Source organism: Aulonocara sp. 'chitande type north' Nkhata Bay, linkage group LG7 (assembly GCF_057382095.1).
Source record: "Aulonocara sp. 'chitande type north' Nkhata Bay isolate Kocher_YH1m ecotype deep benthic linkage group LG7, A_spYH_male_GT1.1, whole genome shotgun sequence".
Classification (NCBI taxonomy): domain Eukaryota; kingdom Metazoa; phylum Chordata; class Actinopteri; order Cichliformes; family Cichlidae; genus Aulonocara; species Aulonocara sp. 'chitande type north' Nkhata Bay.
In genome coordinates, this window is record NC_141350.1 from 6544668 (window position 1) to 6560777 (window position 16110).

At 39.7% G+C, this 16110-nt stretch overlaps 1 protein-coding gene across 2 annotated transcripts in view; it reads right to left on the reverse strand.

Annotated features, from left to right (window-relative positions):
* Window positions 1-12119: 12119 nt before the first annotated feature.
* The window catches only part of trim44 (tripartite motif containing 44), a 42823-nt gene continuing 38832 nt past the window's right edge, over window positions 12120-16110 (reverse strand). For both annotated transcript variants that reach the window (XM_086298215.1, XM_086298214.1), the window contains exon 6: window positions 12120-13506. In XM_086298215.1, the coding sequence (XP_086154341.1) occupies window positions 13422-13506 (85 nt within the window). In that variant the 3' untranslated portion in view covers window positions 12120-13421. The remainder of the gene's footprint in view (window positions 13507-16110) is intronic.

Here is a 16110-nt window from a genome sequence, read left to right on the forward strand (position 1 = left end):
CCTGCTAGCACTAATGGATGTTAGCCTGTTTTGGAGAGACAATGAAATCGAAGAAAGACAGGATTTCAGGCTCCTGTGGACATGACTGAAAAACACATTTAATCCCTCTGTGCTACAAGCCTGTATGATGCACGATTTGAATTGAACAACTGCATCTTCTTAGCTTTGAAAACAAATCTTTTCTTTCTTGCCGTTGTTTCAGTAACCCTGATGTGTCAGTTGAGTGCAGTCAGTTTGGAGGATAACGTTACTTTTCATTCTGCTCCGTCTCCGCATTGTCTGCTCTTTCTGATGAGGCCCGTGTCCCATTTCCCCTACTGCAGATAAAAGAGGCATCAGTAATGCTAAAGGATGATTAAATAGGCGCTCCTCGGCTACCCACCGAAACACGTCATTGTGTTCCTTATTTGCTGGAAAGGTATAAAAACATCCCACAGCATTTGTAGTTTTGCTTTGTGCTCTCCATGCACATCACAAGACGTCTTCTATCTGCTTCGCATAGGTGTAGAATGTGCCACACGCCTTCTTTGCTGTTTTAGTTTCTCTACTTTCTATGCATTTCAAAATGCACCTCTGCAATATGGGTAGAGAGGTTTCTGTCTACCTGTATTGTTGTACCATCTTTTCCTGCAGAAGAATATCACCCCTTGAAATCTCAAACGGAAGTATCTGTTCTGCCAATTTGCTGCTCCGGTATAGAAATCCATTAAAGATCCCAGAGGTCTCCAGGTATCTTCTTTTTCTTCTGATTTCCCCTCTTCTGGCTCGTGCTTATATTTACTATCTAACCACCATGAAATACTATATGCCATTGTAGTGTATCAGCTGTAGTCTCTTAGCAGCAGTTTGGATGATAGCACTACTTTTCATAAAAGAGTGTGAGCAAAGACTGGATTTTCGTGCAGCGTTCCCGACGCTGCACATACTCTGGAAAGTTGAGTATTTTTCTGTAATGTCGCTACCTTGGAGTACAAGTGTAACTGTGCCGTGGAGTGACACATGGATCAACAGAAAAGTGTGTCTAATTCTATACAAGTTTTACTTGAGAGGAGGAAATATCTCTTGTTGAGAGGGAGACGGGGTTTTTCTTCAGAATACATAAAGCGTTCATGTTTAGTTAATGTCTTATCATTGCCGCATCCAATTAGGATGTGTTTTTTAAGCTGCTTGTCATCTCGATTAAGCAGTCACCATGGGGAGTCTTCTGAAGAAACACTTTGCGTGGGTGGGAAGTACAAGGACAGACATAAATACAACATGTCAGTAAAGAACCAAACGGATAAAATTATGTTGACTGTGCAAATTCTTAGAGATACTCACATTCCCTGTGTGTATACTTTCTGCAATTTTTTCTGTCATTTGTCTAAACTGTGAGTTAATCTCAATCACTGCCCCTCCCAAAACACATTTAATCCTGAGTGAATACTATAGTGTACATCATGTTGGATAAGACCGAAGTACACCAAAGTGCTTTCCATTAAAATCGCAGTACAAATAAAATCACAATAAAATATAAATTACAAATATATAAAATAAGATAATTACATAATCTAAATACAGAGCCAGATGTAAATTACCCTAATTCGCCTAAAATGCCAGATCAAACAAATACGTTTTTAAACGTGATTTAAAAGACTGAATGGAATCTGACGCGCGAATATGAAGAGGGAGAGTATTCCATAGCCTGGGTGCAGCAACGGCAAAGGCACGGTCTCCTCTGGTCTTCAGCCGAGACCTAGGTTGCACCAAGAGCAGTTGGCCCGATGATCTTAGTGCTCTCTGAGGGCTGTACAGACAGAGGAGATCAGCTAAGTAGTCAGGTGCCATATTGTTCAAAATTTTATAAGTAAACAATAGAATTTTAAAATCAATTCGATATTTGATAGGAAGCCAGTGTAAATTTTTCAGAACAGGGGTGATAGAGTCAAACTTTCTAGTGCCGGTCAAGAGACGTGCTGCGGCATTCTGGACCAGCTGCAGACGCTGCAGAAGAGAAGATTGTAGACCCAAGTAGAGTGAGTTACAATAGTCCAGTCTTGACATAATGAAAGCATGAATGAGTTTCTCCATATCTTTGTTTGATGAAAGCTAGTTTTTACCACAGTAGAGACCTGTTTGTCAAGTTTGGTGATATAACGCCCTGAAGTGCATGTTCGAGGCCAACTGATCTCACAGGATACCAAAAAGCAGGAGCAGTAGAAAAGCTTGACACACGGTGGCTGACTCCAAGCAGGTTTTTCTGAAGAAATGAAAGACCATTACGAGTTGCATACCGGGCAGGAGCTTGGTAGATGGAAAAGTATGTAAATTTCAATGTACTATTCCACTCCAGAGCACAGCAGACTTTAAACCCAACAGCAGACTGTGAAATAGAGCAGATTGCTTCGTTCCTACCTGAAAATGGTTAGGATACTGAGTGATATGCTTGAACTTTGCTTTTACATTTTTCATTTCTGAGACACATGCTGGGCTTACATGATAAAAACACAATAGATTTATTACACTACAGCTTCCAAATATTCATTTTTTTAATGACATTGTTTAAAACCACTTTTAAAACTGCCAAAAAGAAAATGATTATTCTTGCCACCAGTTCATGCAACCTGTATGCCAAACTCAAGCAAAAGCCCATCATGTTATACTTCATTAATCACTATGATGAAATTTGTCTTCTGTGCTTTACTTTATCCACTGACCCAGCTGCTGTTTTTAATGGCACAGAACAGTTTTGCTGCTGAGTAATATAAGTCCAGGCAGACAGAAAGGCTTTCACATCTATTGATTCTCATTATTTAAAATTGTACAAATTGTTCAAGCATCAAGAGTTTTTTGTTTTTTTTTTAAATTTCGTTGCAGATGGGTAATATTGTGGCCCAACTTGACAGCAACCCCAAAACCAAAATGAGGCCATCAGCTTCTATTTCAGTACATTTCAGGAATCTATAAATATTTTACAGCACCAAGCTCCCTTTTCTTGAAAAAAAAAATCATACTGCTTTCTTTAGATTAATTCATGAATAAATAGCCGACAGATTTGACATTATTCCCTCTGAATAGTCCTTTTTAGTTATTTAGGACACGATTTAGGCAGAATCATGAGTTTTTTTTCTCTTTTCTATGAACACTTGATAAATGGAGGCCACCAACACTAGCTAACAATCTGGCGAGGAAGCTATTTGTGCCAACAGGATGCATTTAATTCTGCCGCTCTCGTGCATGTGGCTCTACACATTATGCAAAGCGGTGGCATTTGATCTCAGTGTTTTAGAGGGAAGAGAAACAAATAAATTGAATGAGTAACACATTGCCACTACCGTAATCTAAAGGCCAACATGAAAGCTTTTCAAGCCTTTCTTTGGTCCAGCATGCAAAAAGAGTGTTTTTTTTGTTATTTTGTTCATGTTCAGTTTACTGGAGTATTGTACATTCTTACTTAAACCCTTACATTGGAAAATATTGTTTAATGTAACTATATTATCATAACATAGTTACTAGTTATTAGACCAGGGATTTCAAACTCATTTTGAATAGTGGGCCACATACAGCCCACTTTGATCTTAAGTGGGCCGAACTACCCTCCAGGGTCAAATTGTAAGAAATAAATATGTAAAATTACAGAAAAAGTTATGTTAGCTCATTGCATATACTTTCCTGTAATTATGAAATGCGAAAATGCTGTTAACTGACAGAATTTGTCCTTTTTTTTGTGAAATTACTGTAAATAAAAAAAAAAGCATTTCTACAGCATATAGTAAAAAAACAAGCACTTTCTGTGATTTATTTGTTCTATTTCTTATTTACTTGTAGCTAATGGCAATGGGGGAGGTTGTAATAAATCACAGACGCTGTAAAAGTTATGAAAAAAACCCAAATCCAAATATTTATGCAATCCTTCCACATTTTGTAAAGTTGTGCAGTGAGCCAGATTGGAGTCTCTGGCAGGCAAATTCTGGCCCCCGGGCCTTATGTTTGACCCCTGTGAGATCTTAAGTTAGAAGCATTATTTAAACTTTATTTAGGCCATCTCTCAGCAATGCAATTAAAATTAATGAGGAAATAAAAACAACATTAAACGAGCGACTTAGCCAAATCAGAGCGCATTTACATTCCTATTTAGAAATTCTGTAGCCAGGATCACATGTGACCCAGCTGCTGCGTGACCTTTTTAAATTCCCTGACAGTCATCGGTTGGCTGACATTCAAACAACCAGTCACAGCAGAACAGAAAAATGTTCAGGCTGATCCAGTCTTGCATTAACTAAATGAAAACGTATCACATGGTGAAAATGCCTTCCTTTTTTTGGGTTGTTTTGTAGCCGGAGCAGCTGGAAAATGGACAACAAGCGCCCAGCCCAGTAAAACAGGAACAATCCGAATCCATTTTATTACTCTGGCCATTAAAAAAGGGAAAAGGCTTACCTGATTTAATGATTCTCAACAAAGTTCTCCTTTTGAACGTCTTCTGCACCACTTCCAGGGATGCTGCTCTTCTTCAGATCACACCTTGTTGCATGCAGCCAAATGTGGTGAGTCACAATTCTCTGCAAGTGCCCAACGAACCCCGGAATTGTGATTTGTGGCTGCATTTGCGGCTCAGAGGCCCAAAAATAGACATCCTTGCTTTATGTGAATCACAAAAACGTATACATACTTGATAAGCAACTAACATTCCTCAGTTAAAGCAAAACAGGTGCTGTCGAACGAATTAATTAATTGCAGAAAAGCTTCATTTTGTATGTAATTATAATAGAATGGAATAAAATAGCTCGAAACCTGAGACTGCAGTTTAGGGAAGGACTCAATGAGGAGTGGAGGTGGCTCCCAGGCCAGGCAGTTTCCTATGTACTAATAAGAGAGGAGAAAACTGAACAAAAGGGTTGGAAAGAGTACAAAAATTTGAATAAACAGTCCATAGTGGAGTGAGGCATATATAGTTTAGAACCAGAAAGGGTGTGTGTGAGGTGTAGTTCCACTCCTGAAATTCAGATAAATGATCTCCAGTTAAGCATATTTCAATATAAAGATGATTAGCTCTTGTACTTTGTCATTAAATAAAGCTTAGAGAATTCAAAGTGGCATTTCATGATCGGAATATAACAATCCCAAAACCACAGTAGAGGTCTAATGGACTCAAATTCTTGTATTGTCTTATACATACAGTAACTTCTGTTTGATAAAAAATGGTCAGATTTGATCTACAAAGTCTAATGTAATTAATTTCCAGTAATATAAGATTTGAACATTATTTCCCCTCTACTGCTGGGATATTAAAGGGTGCTGATGACTTTAAATCATTGATCAGTTTTTGCGAACCATCTGTTGACGCGTTAGCACATCACTTCAGCTGCTCCAGCATACTCCATTCTGTATCGTCCAACAAACCCACAGGAGGACAGCGGTTCAGGTTTTATGGTAGACACTGTCCCTGATAAAACTGCTAACACCATCCATCTCATCAAACATGGAGGCGTGTATCTAATCTCCTAGCCTCAAGGCAGACCTGGAGGCCAGATGGCCGCACCCTTCCTTCCCCTCAGGCCAGGCTGGAGCAATTACTACTGCTGCTTCACACACAGACCTGTGTCACCAACGCAATTAACAAGCTCCGGAGGAGTCTGGGCAACCAGAGAGGGACAGACTGTGTACACAGCATGAATGATGAGAGGAACGAGAAAGGACGCATCAGGTTTGGTTGCCAGGTTTTAGTGAACATTTAATATGGGTTAGACTAGACTTGTAGCTGCTGCAAAGGTTTTTGTAATTTCTAGAAGTCTTGCATATGTAGATATGCTTGTTCTATGTTTTCATATTACAGCGTGTATACAGGGAGTGCAGAATTATTAGGCAAATGAGTATTTTGTCCACATCCTCCTCTTCATGCATGTTGTCTTACTCCAAGCTGTATAGGCTTGAAAGCCTACTACCAATTAAGCATATTAGGTGATGTGCATCCCTGTAATGAGAAGGGGTGTGGTCTAATGACATCAACACCCTATGTCAGGTGTGCATAATTATTAGGCAACTCCCTTTCCTTTGGCAAAATGGGTCAAAAGAAGGACTTGACAGGCTCAGAAAAGTCAAGAATAGTGAGATATCTTGCAGAGGGATGCAGCAGTCTCAAAATTGCAAAGCTTCTGAAGCGTGATTATCGAACAATCAAGCGTTTCATTCAAAATAGTCAACAGGGTCGCAAGAAGCGTGTGGAAAGACCAAGGCGCAAAATAACTGCCCATGAACTGAGAAAAGTCAAGCGTGCAGCTGCCAAGATGCCACTTGCCACCAGTTTGGCCATATTTCAGAGCTGCAACATCACTGGAGTGCCCAAAAGCACAAGGTGTGCAATACTCAGAGACATGGCCAAGGTAAGAAAGGCTGAAAGACGACCACCACTGAACAAGACACACAAGCTGAAACGTCAAGACTGGGCCAAGAAATATCTCAAGACTGGTTTTTCTAAGGTTTTATGGACTGATGAAATGAGAGTGAGTCTTGATGGGCCAGATGGATGGGCCCGTGGCTGGATTGGTAAAGGGCAGAGAGCTCCAGTCCGACTCAGACGCCAGCAAGGTGGAGGTGGAGTACTGGTTTGGGCTGGTATCATCAAAGATGAGCTTGTGGGGCCTTTTCGGGTTGAGGATGGAGTCAAGCTCAACTCCCAGTCCTACTGCCAGTTTCTGGAAGACACCTTCTTCAAGCAGTGGTACAGGAAGAAGTCTGCATCCTTCAAGAAAAACATGATTTTCATGCAGGACAATGCTCCATCACACACGTCCAAGTACTCCACAGCATGGCTGGCAAGAAAGGGTATAAAAGAAGAAAAACTAATGACATGGCCACCTTGTTCACCTGATCTGAACCCCATTGAGAACCTGTGGTCCATCATCAAATGTGAGATTTACAAGGAGGGAAAACAGTACACCTCTCTGAACAGTGTCTGGGAGGCTGTGGTTGCTGCTGCACGCAATGTTGATGGTGAACAGATCAAAACACTGACAGAATCCATGGATGGCAGGCTTTTGAGTGTCCTTGCAAAGAAAGGTGGCTATATTGGTCGCTGATTTGTTTTTGTTTTGTTTTTGAATGTCAGAAATGTATATTTGTGAATGTGGAGATGTTATATTGGTGTCACTGGTAAAAATAAATAATTGAAATGGGTATATATTTGTTTTTTGTTAAGTTGCCTAATAATTATGCACAGTAATAGTCACCTGCACACACAGATATCCCCCTAAAATAGCTCAAACTAAAAACAAACTAAAAACTACTTCCAAAAACATTCAGCTTTGATATTAATGAGTTTTTTGGGTTCATTGAGAACATGGTTGTTGTTCAATAATAAAATTATTCCTCAAAAATACAACTTGCCTAATAATTCTGCACTCCCTGTATGTATTGTTTTCGCTTTTATGTAACTTCAGGGAGAGGCTTTGTGGAGTGAGCCTGCAAAAATGTAATATTACGCTTCTATCTCCTTTGCATTCTGCATTCATGCTTGTTGTGAAAATGATTCATCACAGCTGTGGCAGAGAGACTAAAATGTGTTACAGCCCCCAGAAGGAAAGGCAGTAGGTGTTATCTAGGTGAAATGTCATTTTATTCATGGGCACATTCCTTTATCCGCCAGAGGAAACCAGCCCATCACAATCATCATTTCTGTTACCTTGCAAGCCACCAGCCACCAGTTTTATGACTCCTAATTGCCTTCCTAATTTGAAACTTTCATTCCTTATTACATACCTGGGTATAAACCTTTTCTACTCTTTCATTCATTTACTCTTCCAGGTAGGAAACTTTGACAGGAAAATATTGCATAAAGGTGGGAGACTGAGGGCCCTAAAGGTGTCTTAGCTGAATCTGGGATGAAAGAGTGATGGAGACCGTCGAAAGGAGAGATGGATTCTCTGGCCTGTCTCGTCTCCACCCAGTCATTGTTCATGAGCTAGGTTTTCCAGACAGCTGTCTGTACCTGCCACCTGTGACAGATGCCTGCTGTCAGTCAGTCTGGGATGGTCCACGATCTGCATCACCTTCTCGCTCCAGTTGGATCTCATATGAGCCCCAAAAACCCCCAATGAATGTGAAAAGATTGATTAATTCCCTGTTACTATTTCCCAGAGGCACTTTATATGAAGCAGAGACAAGTTAGAGGTATTAGGTGCAGGTTGTGACATAAAATACTAACAACCAATGCAGACAAAGGTCATAAATAACCTTTAAAGCTGTTTTAAACTGTTTTTTTTAATCGATTCATTCCCACCACAATAAAAAAGATCATTTGTGTAAACCAGTGATTTGCAAACATTTTCTGGCATGACTCCACCACACAATTTTATCAAACACTAAAATCATTTACAAAATTCATAGAAGGTCAACACTATAGCATTTCAATATTAATTTGCCTTAGTTACTCTTAATGATTTTCGCATGGTTGTTTGCACCAATTTGCACTTGCTCTGTGCCCCAGAGTCTGAAAAGCAATGGTGCAAAACGAGGAGGCCAAAATGTGTTTTATCAGAAAGACAATAGACTCTAGAAGTGTGTTCCTCATCTTCTACTTTCCTCACAGTCTTAGTTTTGTCCAGTGCTCTCAATGACACCAAATATATCAGAAAATTATTAAATGTATATATTTCAGAATCTGATTTAAAGAGGACATAATGTCTACTTTGTAAACAGATCATTCATAAAATGCTATGTGAAGGAACCATACTTTTACTGCAACAGACACACTATTGAAGCCAATTCTGTAAATGAAAGTAAAAATAAAAACTCACACAGCAATGCAAACAACAAAAATTGTGGAGTGTCTATGTCTATGCAATCTATCCATCTAGAGATGTAGTGTGGAAACCAAGGCGCAACTTTTACAGCTGAAAAGTGTTAAAGAGGCAAGAGGCAAAAACTGTAGTTCCTCTAGGTACCAACTGAGGATGGCTCCAAACAGGCGTCTGTCCCCACAAAGTCCTGCTTTATAGCATATTTACCTCCATGGATAGTTTCCCCTTTATAACGACTCTGACTGAGAGGTTTTTTAATAACTCACCAGCCTAGATAAACAGCACGTTTAGGTCTGTTAGGCCTCATCCACCACTTTGACCCAAACATACTTTTTGTGTGTGTTTGCAGTCAGTGCCCTTTGGAGCATTTTTAATTGATTATCTGACAAAAAATTGGTCTTGCTTTGTAGCACAGACCATCTGAGACATATGTGCTTCAATTTTGGTGAGTGTAATGCTGTAATTTTTATTAGCATTGATTAACCTGCCCATGTGTTGTACTGATACAGTTTATGAATAGTTAGCTTTCTACCCAAGCTAACTATTGTAGCATTAGCTGATAAAGTAGAGATTAGATTAGATTAGATGAAACTTTATTAATCCCTCAGGGGTGTTCCTCCGGGAAATTCAGTTTCCAGTAGCAAAGCACCGTAGTACTCTTATAGTACTCTTGAGAGCAACCGTCTGAACTCGGATGATAAAACATGCTTAGGATGGTTAGGATAAAGGAGGCAAAATACATCCTTAACATTCCTGACCACGTTTTGCCATCTGAGTTCAGGAAGTTGCTCTCAGGTTGCTGCTAACTTGAACCCCAGTGTAGAACAAACATAATAGGTTGTTTGGGTAAGCTGCAAACAAATAGTCCTTCTGTGGGATTAGTAAAGATATCTTAATGTGAAAGTCCACTCTTTAATTCATATTGAGATTGTAGAATACTATGTGTAGATACCACAGTAGCAAACCGGTGTTTGGAATCAGTACACATCCTTATCTGTCTGGCCACTGATTCTCATCGACTTAACCATTAGCTGCACTCTTCTGCATCTTCTGCTCTGTTGTGGTTCTCTTGCTGCATTGCCACACATCCTTTGCCTCTTTTATGGATGGTGAAACAGGCTCCTCCATGGTAACAAAGTACATTTAAGTCTTATAAATATGTTCACACAACTTTTATGATGTGCGCTTGCGAGTTTTGTGGATTTTCACACCTAAATTGGCTTTTATATGTGTGAATATGAGCATACTTTGGTGATATAAAAAATCTATTCAACAAAGAAGAAATATAGTTTAATCAAAGACAGAAATAATAGGCTAATTACTCAGATTGTAGACAATTATGCTTACCCATTTGCCTAAATGTGCAAAACAATTTGCAATTTTTGCTACAGAATTAAAAATGTCCTGAAAACTTCAACTGTCAAAGTGGAAAAAAAAAAAAACCCTAATAACCTAATCAAATTTTTCCACTGCTCTTCATCTCCCTCTCTGTAGGGTGCAGATTGAAAACCCTTATAAGTCGACACAGGTGATGAAAATATTGGCTTTCAAGGTGACACTAGCTTTGATTTTCACCACCACGTCAGGTGTTATAGCAGTCATATCTGGTTGTAGCGAGAGTGCTTAAACCGAAAGCCAACTGATGAAAATGTAAAATAAATAAATCTCAACTAGCAACCTCAGACCGATGCCTGTTTGCTTGTTTGTATTTGTGCAGGTGCGCATGTGTGTGCATGTGTGTGTCTGAAGAGACCAGAGGAAAAGATGAATAAGAGAGTGCATTTACTGTGAGAGAAGCAATACATTCTACTCAAAGATACATGCCAACTGGGCGAGGGTGGAGGTGTGGGTCTCTGCAAACGCACATCCTAACAAATACTTAAAAAAGCACACACATAAATAAACACACAGTGTGCACGTGCAAGATACATTTCAGCGCAGTGTGGAGCCTCTTATTAGAGAAATTTCCTATTTCTCTTGCCGCTATTGCACGCTAATAAACAGAATCATTAGGGCATGTTTTGGTGGGTTGGTGAGTGGCGGAGTTGCTCCATTACTGGGAAACCCACAGACTCTGACTGCCTTTTAAAATGACGGCAGAGAAACAGGCTCCATTAATGGCGGCAATCAAAGCTTCATCCCCACCACTAGCAAGCCTGTCACGTAGCTAATTCAATCTCACAACCCATGAAGCAATTAATTCATGTCAATACAAATACACAAACAGCTTTTTTTCTTCTTGCCCCATAAGAAAAGTGGAGGTCTTAAGACTGAGCTTCTGTTTATTTGTGTGATCATGCTCGGTGAAGTGTACGAGGAAGAGCAGGTGTAATTGGGTGTGGAAAAAAAGAAACCTCGTGGTCTCCCAGCTAAATGAGATCCGACAATCGTTTCCTCTGCATTTTCTCCCCTGACAACGGGCACATTGTCCCCCTCCCCTCCCTTCTCAGGTTTGTCATTATTGCTCCATGACATAAGCAACGCACATGAAGGGATAATAAAACCAGCCTCCATTTGATAACACAGGAGCTTGTATCTGACTATGCCCACGCCTAACTAACTTAAATCAATTTAGCCGCAGACACTAAAACGCTCACAACAAAAGAGAATCTCTAAAGGGGTTTAAGTGCTCTGGGGCTTTGACAGGAGGCAATGGCTTAGTAAATGTTGGAAGATCAAAAGTTAAACCAATTAGAGAATACCAAACTAGATGTTATCATCTAGATAGCAACCAGAGGCTAAATGAGTTTGTCAGAGTCAATGTCTCAGTGTTTTGTTTGAGTCAATATTTCAATTATGCTCTAAGAAAGCATTCTTGGCTTGATGAAGCAGCTCAGGGAGAAACTGGGTGTGAAGTGAAATGCGTCACACGGTGTGTCTGAAAAGTAATGTGAGAAAGGAACACGAGTGACGGAGAGACAAAGCCTTTCAGATTCAGGTTAGGAGTTGATCAAAGTGGGTTCTAGCTCATCTGAGACTATAGGCATGAAGCTAGTGTGCATTTAAATGCATTTGTGGAGAAGCAGAGACCCTAAAGAGCTCTCCTGCTCCATCATCCCCTCTTGTTTCCAAACCTCCCATTCCCAGCACTTTCTGAATGTGTTGCTTCTTTGAATTTTAATGGAAAAAGATTCTCCACTTCCCGATTTCCCTCTTTAGGGCATTTCATCTTGTTTCCTGTCTCTATCTATCAGAAAAAGGAAAAGTCTCACATGCCTGTAAGGTTTTCTGATAATGGTGACTTGGTTGACTGATGATCTTCATATGTTTCTAGAGTTTTGCAAGAGATAAAAACAATTGCTCTTAAAGTGGAGATATGAATGTCATTATCTGCATCCAATCTAAGAAACAAGCAGTTTATTTATAGATTTAAGACAAAAATAGACAAATAAAAACAAGTGAAAACATCAGATAGCCAGACTCCTGTGTGCTGTTATACTAGGAAAAAGAAAAAAAAGCGCTTTCAGTTTTTTAAATAGACTGTTGACAAACCAACATTTCCCTTGGGAAGGTATACGCTCAGTGCATCTTAGTGTAGTGCTACAGTGGTGAAGTCATGTTGTTGTCAAACTTGTCCCACATATTATGGGTGACACAGCTTTCAATTGTGGATTTAAGGCAACAGAATCAATCACATTAAAAACAAACTGCTGATACACACAGACGCATGGCAGTACATCATAAATGAAAGGTATGGATGAGCAGGTCAAGGTAGGAGGTGCATACACTTGTCTGGAATGTAATCTGTCACTCGGTGCAGATTGGCCAGGAGTAATGAGCCTTTACATTACAGTACATAAAAGGTGATAACTGCTGGAGAGCTGTTTTGCACAAAATGTGGTTCAATTTTCACCTAACAAAGAGTCAGCAACATTCACCGATCGATAGATGTCAAAATGTCCCCCCACCTTTGATAATAAATCTGACAAGCACATGAGGAAGTGGCACAAATCTACAAGCCTTCTGAGACAGGGTAGGGCAGAGGATGTGGGGAAAAGAGAAGGTGAAAGCAACAGGATGATATAAAGCACATATGACAGTTTCCTTTCCCCCCCCCTTTTATACAATCAACATAAAACACCCAGAACAATAAATTCTCTTGACAATCTAAGGCATTGTGGCATCTGAGAAATGCTCCCTTTTTATATCCGAGAGTGTCCAGAGGGTTTGTCAAGACAGCAGAGCCAAAATGATATTGCAAATAAATGAAGAGTGAAGTGCACCGTGTCAAAGAATTTCCTATTGCTGACATCAGTTTGGGCTTAACATATGCTTTGCTCGGCTGCCTACCCAGGCTACCGTCTAAGTCAGCCAGGCTCACCAGTAAGCCAAGGATCTGACTGGCTGTGAAAATTGAGCCTGATGGTAATTGATTGCACATAACTTGCGTGCTTCAATTAAAGAAAGTTAGTAGCTAGTGAGGAATTAGAAAAGTTTGAGTAGAAAAGATGTGGCTATCCATATTTGTCACAGTAGCTTTCTTCAAGGTCACTTTACTGCCAGCAGGCACTGAAAGGGGAGGGCGAGGACCCAGGGAGATGGCTGACAGAGAGAGGGCCAGCCTGACAGCTCAAGCGAGCTGATGGCTGGCTGAAGCAGACAGTGAAGGACAGGTGGACGTAATAAGAGTCTGATCTTCTTGTATCAGGGGGCGTGGTCCATTGATGGTCCAGAATCATTGTCTTCAAAGTCCCGTGGGTTCATGGGCTCTGCTCGTGGCTCAGGCAGCCTAGATGACAGAAAAACACACATGTTATATCATATCCAGTCTTCCAGCTTTTCCTCTCTTTTATCTTTTTCCGCAAACATCTGAAAGCTGTCACACAAACAGCACCGTGCCACCCACACAGTTCAACACTCACGCATGTTATGGAAATATAATAAACCTTTTGTGAAATGTAATCAGCTTCAATCAAGCTACGCCTTAAGTAGAAATCATCCATTCTGTCGGTTTTATATCAGCAGCTCTGAGCTGACAGAGACAAAGTGATAGCTAAATTGCAGGGACCTGTTGTAATTTGAGCCTGGCTGATAGATTCAATTTCACTGGAGACAGTCTACACTAATCATATGCTCTAATTGGACAATGTCGAAAGGGTGACGGAGCACTGGTGATGCCAGATAAGCAACTCTCCTGTAACTTCTCTCCCACCCGATCTTTCTCATTATGATTTTCCATCTAAATCTACAGGCCAACATCCATTTTTAAAAGACTACATGTCAGCATCTTTTTCTAAACACACACACATACACACATTTATTCACAGTATGTGGAAGCTATTTAATTCACAGAGATTCAGTGCACTTTAGGGCTATGCCATTTAATCTCGCCGTTCAAATACATCAATTCAAAGCAATCGCTTTCTATGACCTTGGGGAGGTAGTTTGCATTTATATATGTGAATTTACACTCATCTATCAAAGCATGAATACGCAAAGAAGAGCTTAGTTCAAATAAACCTCTGACTTTCTACTTTGCAGGCCACAAACTACAGTAGAAGGACAAATAAACTATTATGGAGGTTTGATTGCCTGCATACTTAAAGATGTACATGAATGCCAGGCTTTTAATGCCTTTTCTTTATCACTCTCAATAGTATGTTGTATTGGTACAGTGCTGCTTTCAGTTTTTACATTTGGAGGTTTAATGACGAGCAAACAGCAACAGGTACATTTTAATCAATAATCTCTTCCACGCAAATGGTTACAAATGATAGTTAATAAAACAAATGAATATATTCCCAGACAAGCACTCGGTGCAGGAACTAATAATTGGAAAGCTTCTGCACATAGTATCAAAACAGTTATAATGCGAGTAACAGTTGTTTGTAGAACATATTAGTGTGATGTGGGTGCAACACAAGTCATTTTATAAAACATTCTCTCTGATGTCTTGAAATGTATGTAAGTTGATGTATAGGAGATGTGATGGAAAGATTTGTTATAATCAGACTGTTCAACAGTCTTGAGCTATTCTTTGTTATTCTTTATTCAATCATTAGACAATGAAAATGACTGAAAAAGTAGCCAATCTAGTGCTTATACCTGAATATTTTCAGTGGAAATCCTTTTATCTATGCACTAAACTCAAGCGATGAATCTATACATTACAGAAAGCTTAGCAAAGAATCGGTATTAAATTGTACCTTTAGGCACTGTGTCACTAGCAGCCTGTCACAACAACACATAACATGTTCCCATTTCTTTAGTTCAATGTACAAAAAGTACCAACAATAACACAGTTTGACAGCCAACAAGATGATTCCCGAAGAGCTATTAGCAGAAAACTTGTATCTCGACATGATGTTCTTAAATTTTTTTTAGGAAACTCACAAGTGGAGGAGAAAAAAAAGAGACGGGTCTAAAAAAGGTATCTACAGGAAATGAACAGTATCCAAAAGTCAGTCATTCAGGACCCTTCAGCTGATCCATCTACTGTTTAAAAAAGTCGCATCAGAGATGGTCTCAGCAGAAGGGTAGCTGTCAAGAAGACATTATTAAGGAAGAGAACCAGAAAGAAAAGAATGAAGTATGCCAAACTACAGAAGAACGGACTGAAAATCAGTGGCAGTATGTTTTATGGAGTGATGGAGGACGGAGGGCAGGTCGTCTACTAAACTGAAAGTTGGTGGTTCGACCTCTGGCTGCTCCAGGCTGTATGCCAAATACAAATATCCATGGGCAAGCTACTAACTCCAAGTTGGTATCTAACCCCATGTGTGTGAATATCATGGTTTGGGGCTGCATTTTAGCCAGGGATGTCTTGACAATGTTGATGGAATTATTATACAGAAAAGTACCATCAGATCTTGGGTTTCATTTTTCAGTGTGACAATGACCCCAAACACACGCTTAGTAAAAGCATGTCTGGATAGAAAAACATACAATGGAACACTAGCAGTCATGGATTGGTCTCCCCAGAGCTTGGATCTCACTGACTAATTTAATATATTATTGAAAGACTATTACATCACGTAGTAGTATTCTACCTGTGGGTAGCTACAGTTAGTACTCTATACAACACCCAGCCACAATCTTAAAACACAGAAAACTGAAATAAGCTATTTCAATAAGATATTGACCCAAATGCTATTTTCAGTTCTACTACTACATACTAACCACCGAAACACTGACGCAGTGAATACTAAAGATATTAACACTAAGATGTTTTGACAAGACACAATAACCAGTTTAAAAGTGTCAGGACGATGTAAGATATTACATCGTCCTGACACTTTTAAACTGAAACTTTTCATCTAAGAACAAAAAAGCAGCAAACTAATAAATATATTCTAGACCTTATTTTGTGAATGTTACCTCATTTTTCTGTTAT